The 16,194-nt window shown below is 41.3% G+C and overlaps 1 protein-coding gene across 1 annotated transcript in view; it reads right to left on the bottom strand.

Annotated features, from left to right (window-relative positions):
- The window catches only part of ANKRD55 (ankyrin repeat domain 55), a 131,948-nt gene that overhangs the window by 67,088 nt on the left and 48,666 nt on the right, over positions 1–16,194 (bottom strand). Inside the window, exons 4-5 of the mRNA XM_032280499.1 lie at positions 10,268–10,398; positions 4,605–4,714 (exon numbers count right to left, since the gene is read on the bottom strand). Of these exons, the coding sequence (XP_032136390.1) occupies positions 4,605–4,714; positions 10,268–10,398 (241 nt within the window). The remainder of the gene's footprint in view (positions 1–4,604; positions 4,715–10,267; positions 10,399–16,194) is intronic.

Here is a 16,194-nt window from a genome sequence, read left to right as displayed (position 1 = left end):
ACCCACTGGCCAGATTACCTTCTCAAATACAGTGGGGAATTCATTATTTTTTCTGTGCCTCAATTTTCCATCTGTAAAATAGGGATAGAAATATTACCTACAGAGGTGTGGTAAGGATTAGATGAGCATGGTAAATAACCAACGTTATCATCATAGTTGTAAGTTAAATGCAAACTTATATGTTTTTGTGGTCAGCCAAGCTGGCCTAAGGCTTTGTCTACTTAAGTATATTGAGAACAACCTTGTATGGCCTGATAGAAGATTGCTGCCTTCCCCAGTCTGGTTGTAGGTTTAGGAAATACCCACGAGCCAGGCCAGGCTTTTTTTTTCCCTTCAAAAAGCAGTTCTGAGTTCATGCTGACACAAACAGATGAATGACTGAAGCCCAGTTTCCCTACAACACAGCATGGGTTGGTTGGTTTCTACTTTAAACATTTAAGGCAGATGTATCAAACTCTGCCATGGACCTACAATTTCTCAAACGACTATAAAATATATAATTTTATCAGTGTAATTCTACAGGGATAAAACTAGCTTTAGGGATAAAACTTTAGGGCAAGCTAGTTTCCAAGTATTCTGTAGGTAACCAAACTATAGTCACGCATCTTTCAGTGATGGGAATACTTTGAGAAATGTGTCGTTAGGTAATTTAATCATTGTGTGAACATCACAGTGTACTTACGCCAACCTAGATGGGAGAGCGGACTCCACACCTATGCTATATGGTATAGCCTGTTGCTTCTAGGCTACAAACCTGCATAGCATGTGACTGTACTAAATACTTTAGGCAATTGTAACATAGTGCTACGTATTTACATATCCAAACATAGAAAAGGTACAGGAAAAATATGATATAATCATCTTATGGGACCATCATCACATAAGTGGTCTGCCATTAACTGAAATGTCATTATGCAGTGTGTGACTGCATTTGATTTGCTGTATGGCTTGTTAGGATTTAACCCAATCAATTTCTGAAGAGCATTTACTAGAAATAACAATTTTGGTTTCGGAATAGTCAATCTTAACCTTTGGGGATTATTAGTTAAAGCATCTAGCATCGCCATAACAAAAACAGAATTTTATCTTTCAGAATCAGTTAAGGGCTTTTTAGGACAATATGACTAACTATGTCACCTGCACACAAAAGGATGTTTATTTTTCTTTATTCGACTCATCCAAGCGTGGTGGCTGGGCTGTTAGGCACAGTTTCAATAGAGGTGAAGCCGCAACTCTCTGCTCTCCTAGTTACAGCGACTTAATGTAGATCCTCAAGAGTCAAGGAGTACTGATAAGCATAAGAAATAGAAATACAAGTCCACAAGAGGAAGTACACTTGGGTTGATTTTCAATTTATTATTGCAGTGATTTCAGAGGATTAACCTAATCAACTGACCAAATTGACCGTGAATGTAATTTTAACTGACAAGGTTTAGTTTACCCCTCAGCTGCAATGGATTAAGAGCAGAGACAGTGACGTTTTCACCAAAATCCATGTTCCCTTTTCCTGGATTGGAGGCACCGTTGGGAAGTGGATTCCTGGCTAGAAACTATGTTCCCCAGAGCACCTTATAACCAGATGTGCTCGAATGACTAGTCCTTATGAATGGAATACGAGCAGAAGTGAATTGTGTCAATGGCAGGCTGAGGTTTTAAGGAACTGAGTGTGGCTTCTCTATAGGGTAGTCCCTGCTTAATCTGCGGTTTCACTTTCCATGATTTCAGTTACCCACAGTTCACTGTGGTTCAAAAACATTCAGCGAAAAATTCCAGGAATCAACAACTCATGTTTTAAATTGTGTGGCATTCTGAGTAGAAGGATGAAATCTGGCACTCACTACACTCCCCATCTCTTAGGAGCCATCTCGGTTAACAGGCCGGTTGTCGCTGTGTCGCAGCGCTGTGTTCAGGTTACTCTTATTTTACTTAGCAATGGCCCCAAAGTGCAAGAGTAGTGATACTAGCATATTGTTATAATTGTTCTATTTTATTATCGTTGTTAATCTCTCACTATGACTAATTTATATGTTAAATTTTATAGGTATGTATGTATAGGAAAAAACAGCATATATAGACTGGTACTGTCTGAGGTTCCAGACATCGATGTGGGTCTTGGAACCTATCCTGTCCAGGGTTAAGGGGGACTACTGTGTTCCTCTTTCTCCATCTGCAGAATGAATGAAGGACATTCTGTGCTCTTAGGGGATGAAGGTGCTACAAAATGGAAGAAGCTTGGCTCTCTGAATCACTATGTGGCAGGGAGCTACCCACCACCTCCCCCTGCATTAGATGGTTACATGTCTGAGAAATATATATATTTTGAGACAAAGTCTTGCTTTGTCACCCAGCCTGGAGTGCAGTGCCACGAACTCAGCTCACTACAAGCTTCGTCTCATAGGTTCAAGCGATTCTCCTGCCTCAGCCTCCTGAATAGCTGGGATTACAGGCGCCTGCCACCACATCTGGCTATTTTTGTGTTTTTAGTACAGATGGGGTTTCATCATGTTGGTCAGGCTGGTCTCGAACTCATGACCTCAGGTGATCCACCTGCCTTGGCTTCCAAAAGTGCTGGGATTACAGGTGTGAGTCATGGCACCCGGCCAGAAATAATTTTTATTGTGTTAAAATACTGAAGCTTTGGATTTTATGTGTTACAACAGCTATAATTACCATAACTTAAGTGGGCTTTCTTTTTTTATATATTTTTTTTATTTTTTAAAGACGGGGTTTCACCATGTTGGTCAGGCTGGTCGTGAACTCCCGACCTCAGATGATCCGCCCGCCTTGGCCTCCAAAGTGCTTGGATTACAGGTGTGAGCCACCGCGTCCAGCCAAGTGGGCTTTCTTTTTAATCTTCCGGAATCAGTTAATAGATTTTGAAATGACCACTCTGAGTGAGGCAAGTAAAAGCAATTACGTAAAATAAATTAAGATAGAAGAAACAGAAAAGGTACATTTTAAATTTATTTTCTAAAGACCAGTCTTGGGAAAACAGTATGATTTTGTGACTAAATATTTTTGTGGGTTGTCTAGAAAAGTCATTCTTTTTTTTTCCCCCCTAATTCATCAAAAGAGAGTCATCCCCTCACGATGCCTATTGATTGTTAACTGTCTGGGTTTGCTGTTTTTTCTCTAAACATCCTTGTTTTGTTGGGCTTTGGGTAAATCCTAGTTTTCTGTTATTTTTGGACATAGTCCAGTATAATAAGAGTCAAGCCTTGGGAATAGTCCTGGAATTTCCCAAGCCCTTTTATTTTACTGTAAAAGAGATTGAAGTAAAGAAATCTTGTTATTCCTCAGCCCGGAAGATTATGGCCCTGGGCTTATCAACCCAGACAGAGCTTCAGGTTTTAGTTCTGGACACAGAGTTGAGAGGGTGAAGCATATAGAATACACTCCTATATGCTTCATGCAGTGGCTCACGCCTGCAATCCCAGAACTTTGGGAGGCCAAGGTCGGTGGATCACCTAAGGTCAGGAGTTCAAGACCAGCCTGACCAACATGGAGAAATCCCATCTCTATTAAAAATACAAAATTAGCTGGATGTGGTGGTGCACACCTGTAGTCCCAGCTACTTGGGAGGCCGAGACAAGTGAATTGCTTGAACCAGGGAGGCAGAGGTTGCCGTAAGCCAAGATCATGCCATTGCACTTCAGTCTGGGCAACAAGAGCGAATCTTCATCTCAAGAAAAAAAAATGAATACACTCTTTGTGTTGCTGACCTATGACCTAGGCTTGGAAATGCTCAATTCCTGTCAGAGGCATGTTCTGTACGGCAGAAAGAGTCCCTGATGTTACTGATTCCATAGTAGAAATGCTATCAGCAGCTGCTCTGAGGGGCTTTCTAAAGAACGGGGCCTGAGGCCATGTAGACACAGAGGAAGGAAAAGCTATCCTTGTTATGGACAAAACTTTTTCCTTTGTTGCTCAGTTATGCTACAAAAAGGTGGCCTTCTTGATCATCCAATTTACTTGTATATTTCTTCACAGGGCTTCTAGGACCACACACTTCTGGTTTCCTTCTAAGCCCCTGGTCTCCCTGCTGCTGGCTCCTTGCTCGCCTCCCAGCTCCTAAAGGCTGGCATGGCCCTGGGTTTAGACCTTAACCTTTCTACCCAGTTACTGCTCTTTTGCCCTATTTAATTTTCTTCATAGCCCTCGTCACTATTAGAAATGATCTTATTTATTTGTTCTCTGGTGTGCTTAAACCCTTGACTAGGATGCAAGCCCTGTGACATCAGAGACTGTTTTATTTACTGTGGAACTTCAAAGGACTAGAACAGTCCTTGGTCCATAACATGTGCTCAAAAAATAGTTGTTGAATTCATAATTGACTGACTGATTAATGGAATAAATGAATATATGAATTCTGATGATGACCAGCAGCATTTCTTCTTAAAGATTAGGAGAAAAAAATTTTACTGAAGTAGGAGGAGACAGAGTTTGAGATTATTCTAGGATATTTTGCTGTGGTCCTATCTGCTGCAACTTAAAAAAAATGGTTTTCTTTTTTTTTAATCAGCCATAGAGGGATGGATTAGATGACCTTCTCATGCACGTTGAGTTGCTCCCAACTTGAGCATCATGTAAACCTGGCCTCTTACCTCACATCGGGCTCAGCGGTGGCAGCATGCAGTGGCAGGCGGCCATTTTTATCTGGGATATTGTGCTTGGCACCATTTCTGAGTAGACTCACACAGCCTTCAAGCCAGCCCTGAAACACAAGAGCAACCACATCATTATATAACACAAGCTCACATAACATGGTCCAACACACTTTCTCTAGATTTTTTTCCCCTTCTTTGGTTTGGTTAAAAACATATTTTATTCGGCTTGAAGTGGTTAAGAACCACAACTCCATCTCAGACGCCTCAACAGAGGGCTGAAGGTCTTGAGGTGCAGATTCCCAGGTTTACGGGAGGACCTTTACCCTGTCACATGCAGACTGATGTTAAAATCTCTTCATCTCCCCGTCCCCGTTCCTAGGGCCTCTCACTGGTATTACACTTGTACGCTCAGACTGAATGATAAATGGGGCTTGATCCTCTAGTGCAAGTTCCTTTTCTCATAACCACAAGCATAGCACCTTGCTTATCAAGTCGGTCCCCTTCCCAATGCCTAGAAGCCTAACCCGAGTTCCACTCCAATGGCTGGGACCCTGCCACCTTGTTGACTGATCTTTCTGATGCTGACAGCTTGAATCTTTAAAAACAGGGCATTACCAGCACCCTCCAAAGGCTCTCCATTGCTATGTTTTATCCACCTATAAATTCCCCGAGAAACTTTATGTGAACTGCTGAAAACTGCTGTCTACTAATTGTCCAGATTGAGACCTGATATGACCACATCTCATGGGTCTTGGACATCGTCTCACTCTCTCTCCCATTTCAAAGGCCAGGTATAATTTCAGGCTAGCCCTCCCTCTCATGCTGCTTTAACTGACCCATACCTGTTGATAACCAAGTTTGGTTCACGTGCTAAAGAGAACGTCTCCTACATTCATCTAGAATGGCTTGGGTTACTCGCCCAATTATAAGCAGACTTAAAAATAGATGAAACTATTATTATGAAGAATAATAGGATAACCCTCTATTTTGTTCAGAACAGGTTTCCCATCTTTCTGCATTCGTGTCTAGGTAAACCTCAAAATTACCCAGTAAAATGAGAAAGATGACTGAAAAATTTTTCCCCCAGTATTCAAAGCAATAAAAATCAAAATGTTAATAAATGCATGGAGAAGAAGGATGATAATGATAAGAAAAGAACCTTTTGGTTTTGAAAACTCTGGAAGGAAAATCAACAAAAACACATCAAAACTCAGAGTATAAATATTGAATATAATTTTGTAGAATTGACCAATAATATCTAAATCTTAAATAGAAGCAAGTGTTTTTCTGACATTTCCAGTCTTGAGTCATAGTTTACTGATGCATGAAATCTGTTTTTAGTTGTTAATGTCTAAATCATCAAGTTCTCATATTAAAAGGAGAAATTAAAGCCAGAGACCCAAAAGCAAGGCACGCTGGGCAAATTTTAGAGTTGCCAAAGGTTTACAGTTTTTGAAAAGCAGATCTTTTGGTGGGGGAAAGTTTGAAACACTTTTAAAACCCATTTTGCAACATTTCCTGGAACTCTGTGTGTGTCAATGGTTTTCTGGAAAAAAAAAAAAAAAGTATGTTCCTGTAGTGGCTCTAAAAGGAAGACAAAATTAAAATTAAAAAAAACAAAAAAGAAAGAAAAAAAGAAAACCATTGAATATACTATCTGAAACACTTGGTCAGTCACTATTAAGAACCAACAAATGAGTTTCATACCCACTATGTTCTGGCTGATTCCCCAAGAGTTTCTTCTTCGGCTGTGATGGGCATTCTCTTTTTATTACATGTTACAAATGAGGGAGAAAGTACAAAGAGATACCTAACCAAGGTGGCACAACTGTGAAATCCGATCATTTGAACTGGATCCTTCTGGTATTTAACTACTAAATCAGAGTTGAGAAGCCAGGGAAAAAATCACGCAGGGCACATAACATTGCTCCCCAAATGGATTCTCTGTTAGCCTGGCTGCCCAAACTCCCTCTCCTAACCTGTAACTAGTTTTATCTAATGGCTTCTGAAAAACCTGCCGCAACTCAAAGATGAATTTTACCCACCATCGTCACTCAGCAATCAGAGCTTGCCAGCTCCCCAAAACTCGAGGAGTGCCAATGAACTTTCTGGAAAAACAATACATAACATTTCTCCTTTTAACAAAACCTACAACTTCCTCTTCACTCTTTGGACATATTGAGGACCACCTGGTCTGTGTGTATGCCCCGAATTGCAATTCTTATTTTGTTGTTGTTGTTGTTTGAGACGGAGTTTCCCTCTTTTGCCTGGGCTGGAGTGCAGTGGCACGATCTCAGCTCACTGCAACCTCCGCCTTCTGGTTTCAAGAGATTCTCCTGCCCCAGCCTCCCGAGTAGCTAGGTTATAGGTGCCTGCCACCACTCTCAGTTAATTTTTTTATTTGTAGTAGAAATGGGGTTTCACCATGTTAACCAGGCTGGTCTCCAACTCCTGACCTAGTGATCCACTTGCCTCAGCCTCCCAAGGTGTTGGGACTACAGGCGTGAACCACCACGCCCTACTTTTGTTGTTGTTGTTTTTTGAGGCGGGGACTCGCCCCATAGACCAGACTGGAGTGCAGTGGCATAATCTCAGCTCACTCAGCCTCTGCCTCCCGGGTTCAAGTGATTCTCCTGCCTCAGCCTCCCAAGTAGCGGGACTACAGGTGTGTGTCACAATGCCCGGCTAAGTTTTGTATTATTAGTCGAGACGGGTTTCACCATGTTGCCCAGGCTGGTCTCGAACTCTTGACCCTGGGAGATCCACCTGCCTCAGCCTCCCAAAGGGCTGGGATTATAGGAGTGAGCACCACGCCCTGCCACAATTCTTACCTATTATATAATACATTAAATGTAGAGATTCATCAACATATTTTATTTGAGTTTGACACATCTGTGATAAGCTTTTTTGTACACTGAGTTCAGAGTTGTAGCTGAGACTTAAATTCTAAGTGTCCCATTTGCCAAGTTTTTAATACTTGAATTTGAACATTGCCAGCAGGGAGTGATGAGTTTCACAGGGAAGTCCTCAGGACACCCACTTCTCATGAGACTCAACAGAATGACGGAGGGCTCTGCCTTGGTGAGCCACACGGAGATGGGGGCAGAGTTAAAAAGGTGGCACCACATGGTGTCCTGCTGGCAGACTCTCCTCATGCAGCCCCTTAGAATATATTCCTAGAAAGAGTTGTCGGCAAAGATGTTAACTTTCTAGGGTCCAAGGGTGTGCATCATTATTCACTGTGATTTAGAGGAGTCTTTCATCCCAGTCCCTTGTGTAACTGTCTAGTTAAATAATTGTAATGTAATGTTGGGGTTCAGGGGCTCAGGGGAGCCCTCAGTTCGCCTGAGAGTATGTTTCTCCAGGTTCTTGGTCTATCATTCCCCAAGAATGGGAGAGGAGATCACGGCACAGTGCACAGTAAATGCCGGACTCAAACGTGTTTGTAGATAGTGATTTACTTAGGTAGGGAGAGAAAAAGGAGAAGGAGAGAGAAAGAAACAGCTAGCTCTCACACCGAATGAGAGAAAGAAAAGCCGCTCTCGCACTGAGTGAGAAGAGTTCCCAGAAGGAGAAAACCAGAGAAGGAAAACTCCTCTCACACTGAGTGAGAGAATCCAGAAAGATGGAATCCAGGAGAGGAAAGCAGCTTCCACACTGAGTGGACGGGAACAGAGAGATGGAGTTTAGGAGGGGAAGACAGACTTCCACGAGAGTGTGGAAGGCGACTCCAGAGGGGAAATCCAGGAGAGGGAAAGACAGCTTCCACGAAGGGAGTGTTCGTGGAAGGGGACCCAAACATGGAGTCCAAAGGGGTGAGGAAGAAGGGGACTTTTAACCTAGGAGGAACCCCCATCTTCTCCAAGACCCCTGGCCAATAAAAGGAGTTCCTTGGAACTTCCGATGGAGTGATTGACTTTTGACCCTTTCCCACACCCCTGAAAATGAGAACAAAGACCCTTAAATCTCCCTCCCGATGGAGAGAGATGGGAGGGGGCATGGCGCTGGGAAGTTCTTGCCCTTAAAACCACGCCCCCTTGTGAACCGGGAAAGAGAACACGTTCCCTCAGCAACATTTTGAATTTTTGAACTTTGAAAGGGGCAGTTTGCTTTCACTTTATATTCTATATGCTAGTGGCAGTCAACGCTAGAAACCCCTTTCTATCCCCTTCCTCTAACCCCCCAGTCCCCATTTTCTCTTTTCTTCAGCTCAGACACTGAAAAAGTCCATAGCAAGAGGAGTTCTTAAAGCATGTGCTAGAAGGAAGGGGGCTAGGAGGACAGCCATATATCTGTCTGAGATATGGGACTTCGGCTAATATGCACAGACCAGTGGCTTTTAAACTTGATGGGCAAGTTTTAAAAAATTGCCAAGGAGGTTTGTTTAACCTGCAGACTCCCCAGCATCAATTACCGCAGTCCTGCTCCCAGCGTATCTGCCTCGGGAGATCTGGGGTATACACTGACCTGCCTTTGACACTAAGGTTAATAAGTTCCGGTAACTCTTACCATCAGACCAGCTGGCACCTGCATTTGAACCAAGCACCCCAAGGGATACTGGCACAAAAGATCTGTGGACCGCAGTCTGAAAATTTCTCCCCAGGTTTGCATGTGAGTTCAAGAGAGAGGGTACAAATAGAAAATGAAAAAGCTGACTCTAAAGAAAATCTCTGTGAGAACTGGGCAACGCTTCATTGCAATCTATGCTAGCTCATGGCAGAAAGGGGTGCTGTTTGGGAAAGGGAAGCGTTTTAATTCAGCACGACACCTTCAGTGGGGCTGGTCCAGGGTGAATTCACCACCACCAGTAGGGAACAAAAGCAAAAGCAAGGCACAGCAAATACAAGAAGCTGCACTGGCAGCAATGGTGGTCACAGTAAAGATTTCTGGGTACCTCTCTGGAGAGGAAGGAAAAGGGTGACCCCCATGTGGTGGTTAGGACTTGTTTGATGTGGACTCAAGGCAGCCCTAGGACCTCCCAAAAAGATCGCAGGAAGAGTTTGAGAGGAGAAGACCTTGAGGATTTTCAGTAAGGCTTAACAAAGCTTGCTCTAACGTTGGGAAATGTTGAACTGAAATCTCTCCTGGTGAGAACTGGCATTACGACACAGTTGTTAAACTGAGCCCTGATTGTGGGCTGAGTCCTCTGCTTGGCATTGTCCCTTTAAGAGGCTGCTACGTCTCCCCTGTTCTCTATCTCCCCGTCCCTCCCACCACCTTCCCCAGTTCTCAATGTTCTCCACATTCCTCAGCCTCAAGCTTCTACTCAACCAATCCTGCCCCACAGACGTCAACTGGATCTTCACAGTGTTCCCACCCTTTTGGAGTTATTTAGGAAGATTGTTCTTAGATGCACCAAGTGTGTCCAGAAATATCCTGAGGGAAATTCTGATGCTGTTAAGTTAGAAAAGAATGTTTCCCTAATGGCCATATCACCTCTATCTTAGAGGATTGTTAGGAAGATCCAAAATGGTCCCAATTCATGAAACCAGCTCTAAGCGGGGATATAAATGCTGAAGATGATTGGAGGAAAGCTTCTAGTTCTATCTCCTTTAGCCAGCTGCACAGATCCAAGAACGCTCCTCTGCAAGTGGGATTCCCATAATAACACCCTTAGCCTACCCTGCTCCTTAGCCCCTGCGACAGACACAAGTCAGTACCAGGTAGGTGGCCAGGCATAAGCTCGTGCGACCGTAAGCATCCTGCATGTTAATATTGGCTCCCATTTTCAACAGCAGCTTCACTGTGTCCACTTGACGTCCAGAAACTGCATGCATCAAGGGCGTGCATCCTGGAACGAGACATTGCAACAGCCTTTAAACATGTTTGACTCATGAAACTGATAAGCAGTCTTTATCGGCCTGTTTATTTATTATTTTGCTGTTTGCAAAACAAACGCAGCTGCTGAACTGTATGGGACTGAAGGGAGATGAAGCTGATTGTTGCTGCATCTATATAAACTATGTATTTTTTTACTGGCTGTTTTCAATCTTTTGCAATTTTGCAATAATTGGCTGAGTAAAACATTTTGCGTAGATGATAACAATTGTTTTTAACTGTGTCAGGGATCAGCATAATTTAAGACGTAACAGGCAGATTTATCCTGACTTGGGTTGAACTGCGTAGAATCTGGGAGTGCCTTTGGAAAGCTTCTCGGTCTGGGCAGATGGTTCAGCACATTGTTATTGGAGGTAGCGGGTGCTAAGCGGCAGTGATGGTGCCCAGCCTTGAATTGCCCACATTCTTGCTGAAAAAGTGGCCACCTGTGCTGAAAATGTTTCTCTGTTTTCGGAACCAATGTAGGCCAAGGTATTTAGTTTTTTATGTGTTTTCTTCCTGAATAAAAATTGAGATAAAATTACACATTCTGGTGAACTTTGCAGGGCTGTTGGAATAAGCCAGTCTCATGGGGCAGGATCCAGGTGCTTCTCATTTCTTCAGGTGAAGAAATCAAACTTCAGATCCGCCCCTTGCCCAGCTGAGACTTGTGTAGATGTCTGGATTGGAGGTGGTGATTCTTTTCCAGATGAACTGCAAGCCAAGATCCCTGAGAAAGGCTACATCCCAAGATTCCTGTTCGTTTTGTTTTTTGAGACGGAGTCTTACACTGTTGTCCAGGCTGTAGTGCAGTGGCACGATCTCTGCTCACTGCAATCTCCACCTCCTGGATTCAAGCAATTCTCCTGCCTCAGCCTCCAGAGTAGCTGGGACTACAGGCATGCGCCATCACGCCCAGTTAATTTTTTTTTTTTTCGTATTTTTAGTGGAGACAGGGTTTTACCATGTTGGCCAAGATGATCTCAAACACCTGACCCCGTGATCCGCCCACCTCGGCCTCCCAAAGTGCTGGGATTACAGGCGTGAGCCACCGTGCCCGGCTAAGATTTCTGTTTTCACTGAGAGAACACCGAGTTCAGAGTTGTGGCTGAGTCTTAACTTCTAAGTGTCCCTTTTTCCAAAGTTTTCTTTAGTATTTGAATTTGAACATTGCCAGGAGGGAGTGATGAGCTTTGCAGTGCAGTCCCTAGGACACCAAAAATTGAGTTGGCAACTGCAACTCAATTTCTCTTCAATTTTTTTCCTTCTAAAACTCTTTTAGTCATCTGTACTGGGAAAAAGCAGCAACGAAGTGCTGTGTCTTAAAATAGTTGCAAAATTTCCTTCCTTTCCCTTCCTCCCTTCCTTTCTTCCTGTCAACAAGTGGTAATTATAACTATTGAGAGAAAAAATGGACATGCTGCAAAAGGCAATTATTGAATTTGAAATGCTGTGAATCTGAAATGCTCAGTAAGTAAAGCTAAAGAATTCCTAGATACTATTTTCATAAAATTACATGCTATGTCTGGCTAATTTACATCTATCTTGAGAGCCTAGCTTACCTGTAAAGTTTTTCAGGGAATACCTTCCTGACCCTCCATTCTGAATTGGACGTTCATGTTATAATTTTTATCATCCTATATTTTTCTCTAGTAACTCTTTAACATTTCATTTCATAATTATGTGTTGATTAGCATAATCATATGTTTAAAACTTGTCTCTTCTAAGCTACAAATTCAAAGTGGAAGGAATCACATCTCTCATGTTCATCATTGAATCCTTAGCACCAACCACTGTACCTGGTACTGGGAAGATATTAAACAGTAATTTTGAAATGCATAACCAAATGATTACTGAACAAACCTTTTTTTTTTTTTTTTTTTTTTTTAGAGACAGCATCTTGCTCTGTTGCCCAGGCTGGAGCGCAGTGGTGCGATCATGGCTCACTGCAGCCTTGACCTTCCAGGCTCAAGCAATCCTTCCTGTCAGTATCCCAAAGTGCTGGGATTATGGGCATGAGCCACTGCACCTGGCCCAAATATTTCTTCATTTTAAAATAATTTTCCTGAGGTGTCTCTAACTGAGGTTTAGGAAGGAGTGACAGATTTATCTCCAAATGGGTTCCAAAATTTATTTTAAGTTGGTACATTTGTCCCTGTAGAAAATAGAAAAAAGAGACCTTCAAAATAAAACAAGAGAGTACAGCACTGTTCCTGTATATAAAATTAATATGTAAAAGAAAAGATCTTCCTTAAAGAAAAGCAATGGAAAAAGTAACAAAAACCAATAGCAACAACAAAAATAAGGTACTTAGGAATAAATCTAACTGAAGAAAAGCAAGACTTATGTGGATAAAAATTATAAAAGTTATTGGGGGACATAAAAGAAGAACTACACATGGAAAGATGTACTGTTTACGAAGGGAAAGACTCAATATAATAGAGCTATCAATTTCCTAAAAATGAATCTATACATTCATTGCAAGTCTAGTAAAAACTCAACAAAGCTGTTGTGAAACTTGAAAAAAATTCTAAAATTTATCTGGAAGCATAAAGTGCCAAAAAAAATTTCAAGACAATTTTACTAAAAGGAAACTTAGAACTAAAGAGGATTATTGCTTTTTGAACCAACAAGACTAATTATATAGCCATGGTAATTAAAACAATAAATATATCAACAGAACAGAACAGAAAGTCCAGGAAATACTCAGACCTATTGGGGAACACAGTATATGACCAAAGTGACATCACAAATCAGTAGGAAAAAAAAAAGTATTCAATAAATGGTGCTGACAAACTGGGTATACAAAAGGGATAAATTAAAATTAGATCTAAAATTCGCATCATACATAAATACTTCCCAGATGGCTTAGACACCAAATATGAAAAACAAAATTTAACAATTTAAAAAATATATAGATGAATATGTTTTATAACAATAAGACTAGTAAGGCCTTACTGAAGAAGACATAAAAACTGCAAACTAGGCCGGGCGCGGTGGCTCAAACCTGTAATCCCAGCACTTTGGGAGGCCGAGGTGGGTGGATCACGAGGTCAAGAGATCGAGACCATCCTGGTCAACATGGTGAAACCCCGTCTCTACTAAAAATACAAAAAAAAATTAGCTGGGCATGGTGGTGTGTGCCTGTAATCCCAGCTACTCAGGAGGCTGAGGCAGGAGAATTGCCTGAACCCAGGAGGCGGAGGTTGCGGAGAGCCGAGATGGCGCCACTGCACTCCAGCCTGGGTAACATGAGTGAAACTCCGTCTCAAAAAAAAAACAAAAACCGCAAACTGTAAAGAAAACGTTTTATTAAATCCAATTATATTCAAATTAAAATTTTCTGTATTACATAAGATACCATAAATGACCTAAAAAGGCTAGCTACAGATTGGGAGGTTATTTTAATTCATAAAACCAAGAAAAAATTATGAGCTAACCTAAATAAATTACATCAATAATTCAATCAGAAAGAAAGAAACAATGTAGGAGGAAATAAATAGATATGTATACATACAAGCAATTTGAGAGAGAGCAGACACAGGTCAGTAACGTATGAAAGATTATAAATAAAATAATTAGGGTATACGTATTAATATGATGTTGGGAAACCACTTCATACGTGTTGGATCAGCAATTATAAAACATCTGAAACGCCAGGTATTGTCAAGGATTTGGGAAACTCTTACATACTGTTGGTTAAAGTATAAGTTGGGACAACCATTTTGGGGATAAATGTGGCAACATTTAATAAATTATAGGTGCTCATACCTTATAACCCTGTAATTCCCTTATGAAATAAGTTTATTTCATAAAGAAACTTTCACACTGATGAACAAAGAGATATAATCAAAGACGAATAATCAAAAATTAAACTAACAAGAAATGGCATAAATGAACATTAATAGAGCAATACATAAATCATATTTACGCAAATAAATATCATAGAGCAATTAAAATGTCTGAGTTAAATTAATCCAGATTCACCTGAATAAATCCTGAAGACATAATTTTGAGTGAGGAAAGCCAATTGCAAAACAACACACTATCATTTATGTAAGCTTTATAAATCAAAATAACAACAGATTGCTATAAACCCAGAAAAAATGGGTTAAAGCAGAAAAACAGAAAAAGGAAAGATACACACCAACTTCAGAATAGTGGTTATTTTAGAGGAATGAAGGGGAAATGGGTGGAATCGGAAAAGGACAAAAAGGGCCTTCAACTACTCTGTAACTTTTTTCCTTTAAAAAATTCAAGGAAAGAATTGCAAATTGTCAAAATCGTTAAATTCTGGGTGGTAGGTACAAGCAGACATGTTATTCTTTGTACTTTATGTTTTTGTTTTTTGAGATGGAGTCTTGCTGTGTCACCAGGCTGGAGTGCAGTGGTGCCATCTCGGCTCACTGCAACCTCTGCCTCCCAGGTTCAAGCGATTTTCCTGCCTCGGTCTCCTGAGTAGCCGGGACTACAGGCGCGTACCACCACGCCCAACTAATTTTTGAATTTTTAGTAGAAATGGGTTTTCACCCTGTTGGCTGGGATGGTCTCAATCTCTTGACCTCGTAATCCGCCCGCCTCAGCCTCCCAAAGTGCTGGGATTACAGGCGTGAGCCACCGCGCCTGGTGAAATATTTTATATTTGAAATAAAATACACAAAATAAAGGGTGGAGCAACTTGGTCAGATAAGGTGTACAGGAAGGTAGCCTCAGCATCTTGTGTCCTTAAATGATCCACTTTACCACATGGTAAAGTGTTCAAGAACTTTAAAACATCTGCAGTATAAGATAAGGAGCAGAATGAGCACTGACCAAGGACACAGAATATTTGGGTTCCAGTTCCAGCTATTTTATCAGCTATGAAACTTTACCTAAGAAACTTAGCCACTTTGAGACTCATTGTGGCGTCCTGGGTAGTGCAAGGTTAATTACAGTATGGTTGTGAAATTCCAAAAGCAACAATAGTTTGTATTTATTGAGTGTTTATTATGTATCAGGCATAACTTTGCATACTCTAGATGGATTAACCCAGCTAGTTTTGATTTTCGTACTGTCTTAGTCTGTTTTCTGCTGCTGTAACTGAATACCCATGACTGGGTAATTTATGAAGAGAAGAATTTTATTTCTTCCAGTTCTGGAGGCCTGAATGTCCAAGGTTGAGGGGGCCACATTGGGTGAGGGCCTTCTTGGTGGTGGGAACTCTCTGCAGAGTTCTGAGGTGGTACAGAGTATAACATGGCAAGGGGGCTCGTGAGAGATGACCAAACTAGCTTTTATAACAGACCCACTCCCATGATTACTAACCCACTTCCACAATGGCCCATAAGTGGATTAATCCCAACAACCTCCTAAAGTTTCCACCTCTCAATGCTACTGCACTGGGGACCAGGTTTACAACACACAAAATTTGGGGGAACACATTCAAACTATAGCATGTAACTGTATAATAAGTATTGAAACTGGGGATACTGATTCCTTCCACTTTATAACTTTTCAAAATTGTTTTAACTATCCTGGTTCCTTTGTATTTCTATATACATTTTAACTAATCTGTCTATATACACAAAAAAATCTTGCTAGGGTTTGGTAGAAATTGTGGTCTCCATTCCATGCCAAGATATCTCTTTTCGGAATTTGCGTTAACCAGTAGAGAAATCTGAAGGGCACCGTGTGTTTACTGTGTTGAGCCTTCTAGTCCACAAACATGGTATGCCTTTCCATTTATTAAGATCTTTTATTTAACTAGCACTTTATAGTTTCAACATATAAG

This window comes from Sapajus apella, unplaced genomic scaffold (genome assembly GCF_009761245.1).
Source record: "Sapajus apella isolate SASKATOON/1434 unplaced genomic scaffold, GSC_monkey_1.0 scaffold1, whole genome shotgun sequence".
Lineage (NCBI taxonomy): Eukaryota > Metazoa > Chordata > Mammalia > Primates > Cebidae > Sapajus > Sapajus apella.
This window is presented reverse-complemented; position numbering and strand designations above follow the sequence as displayed.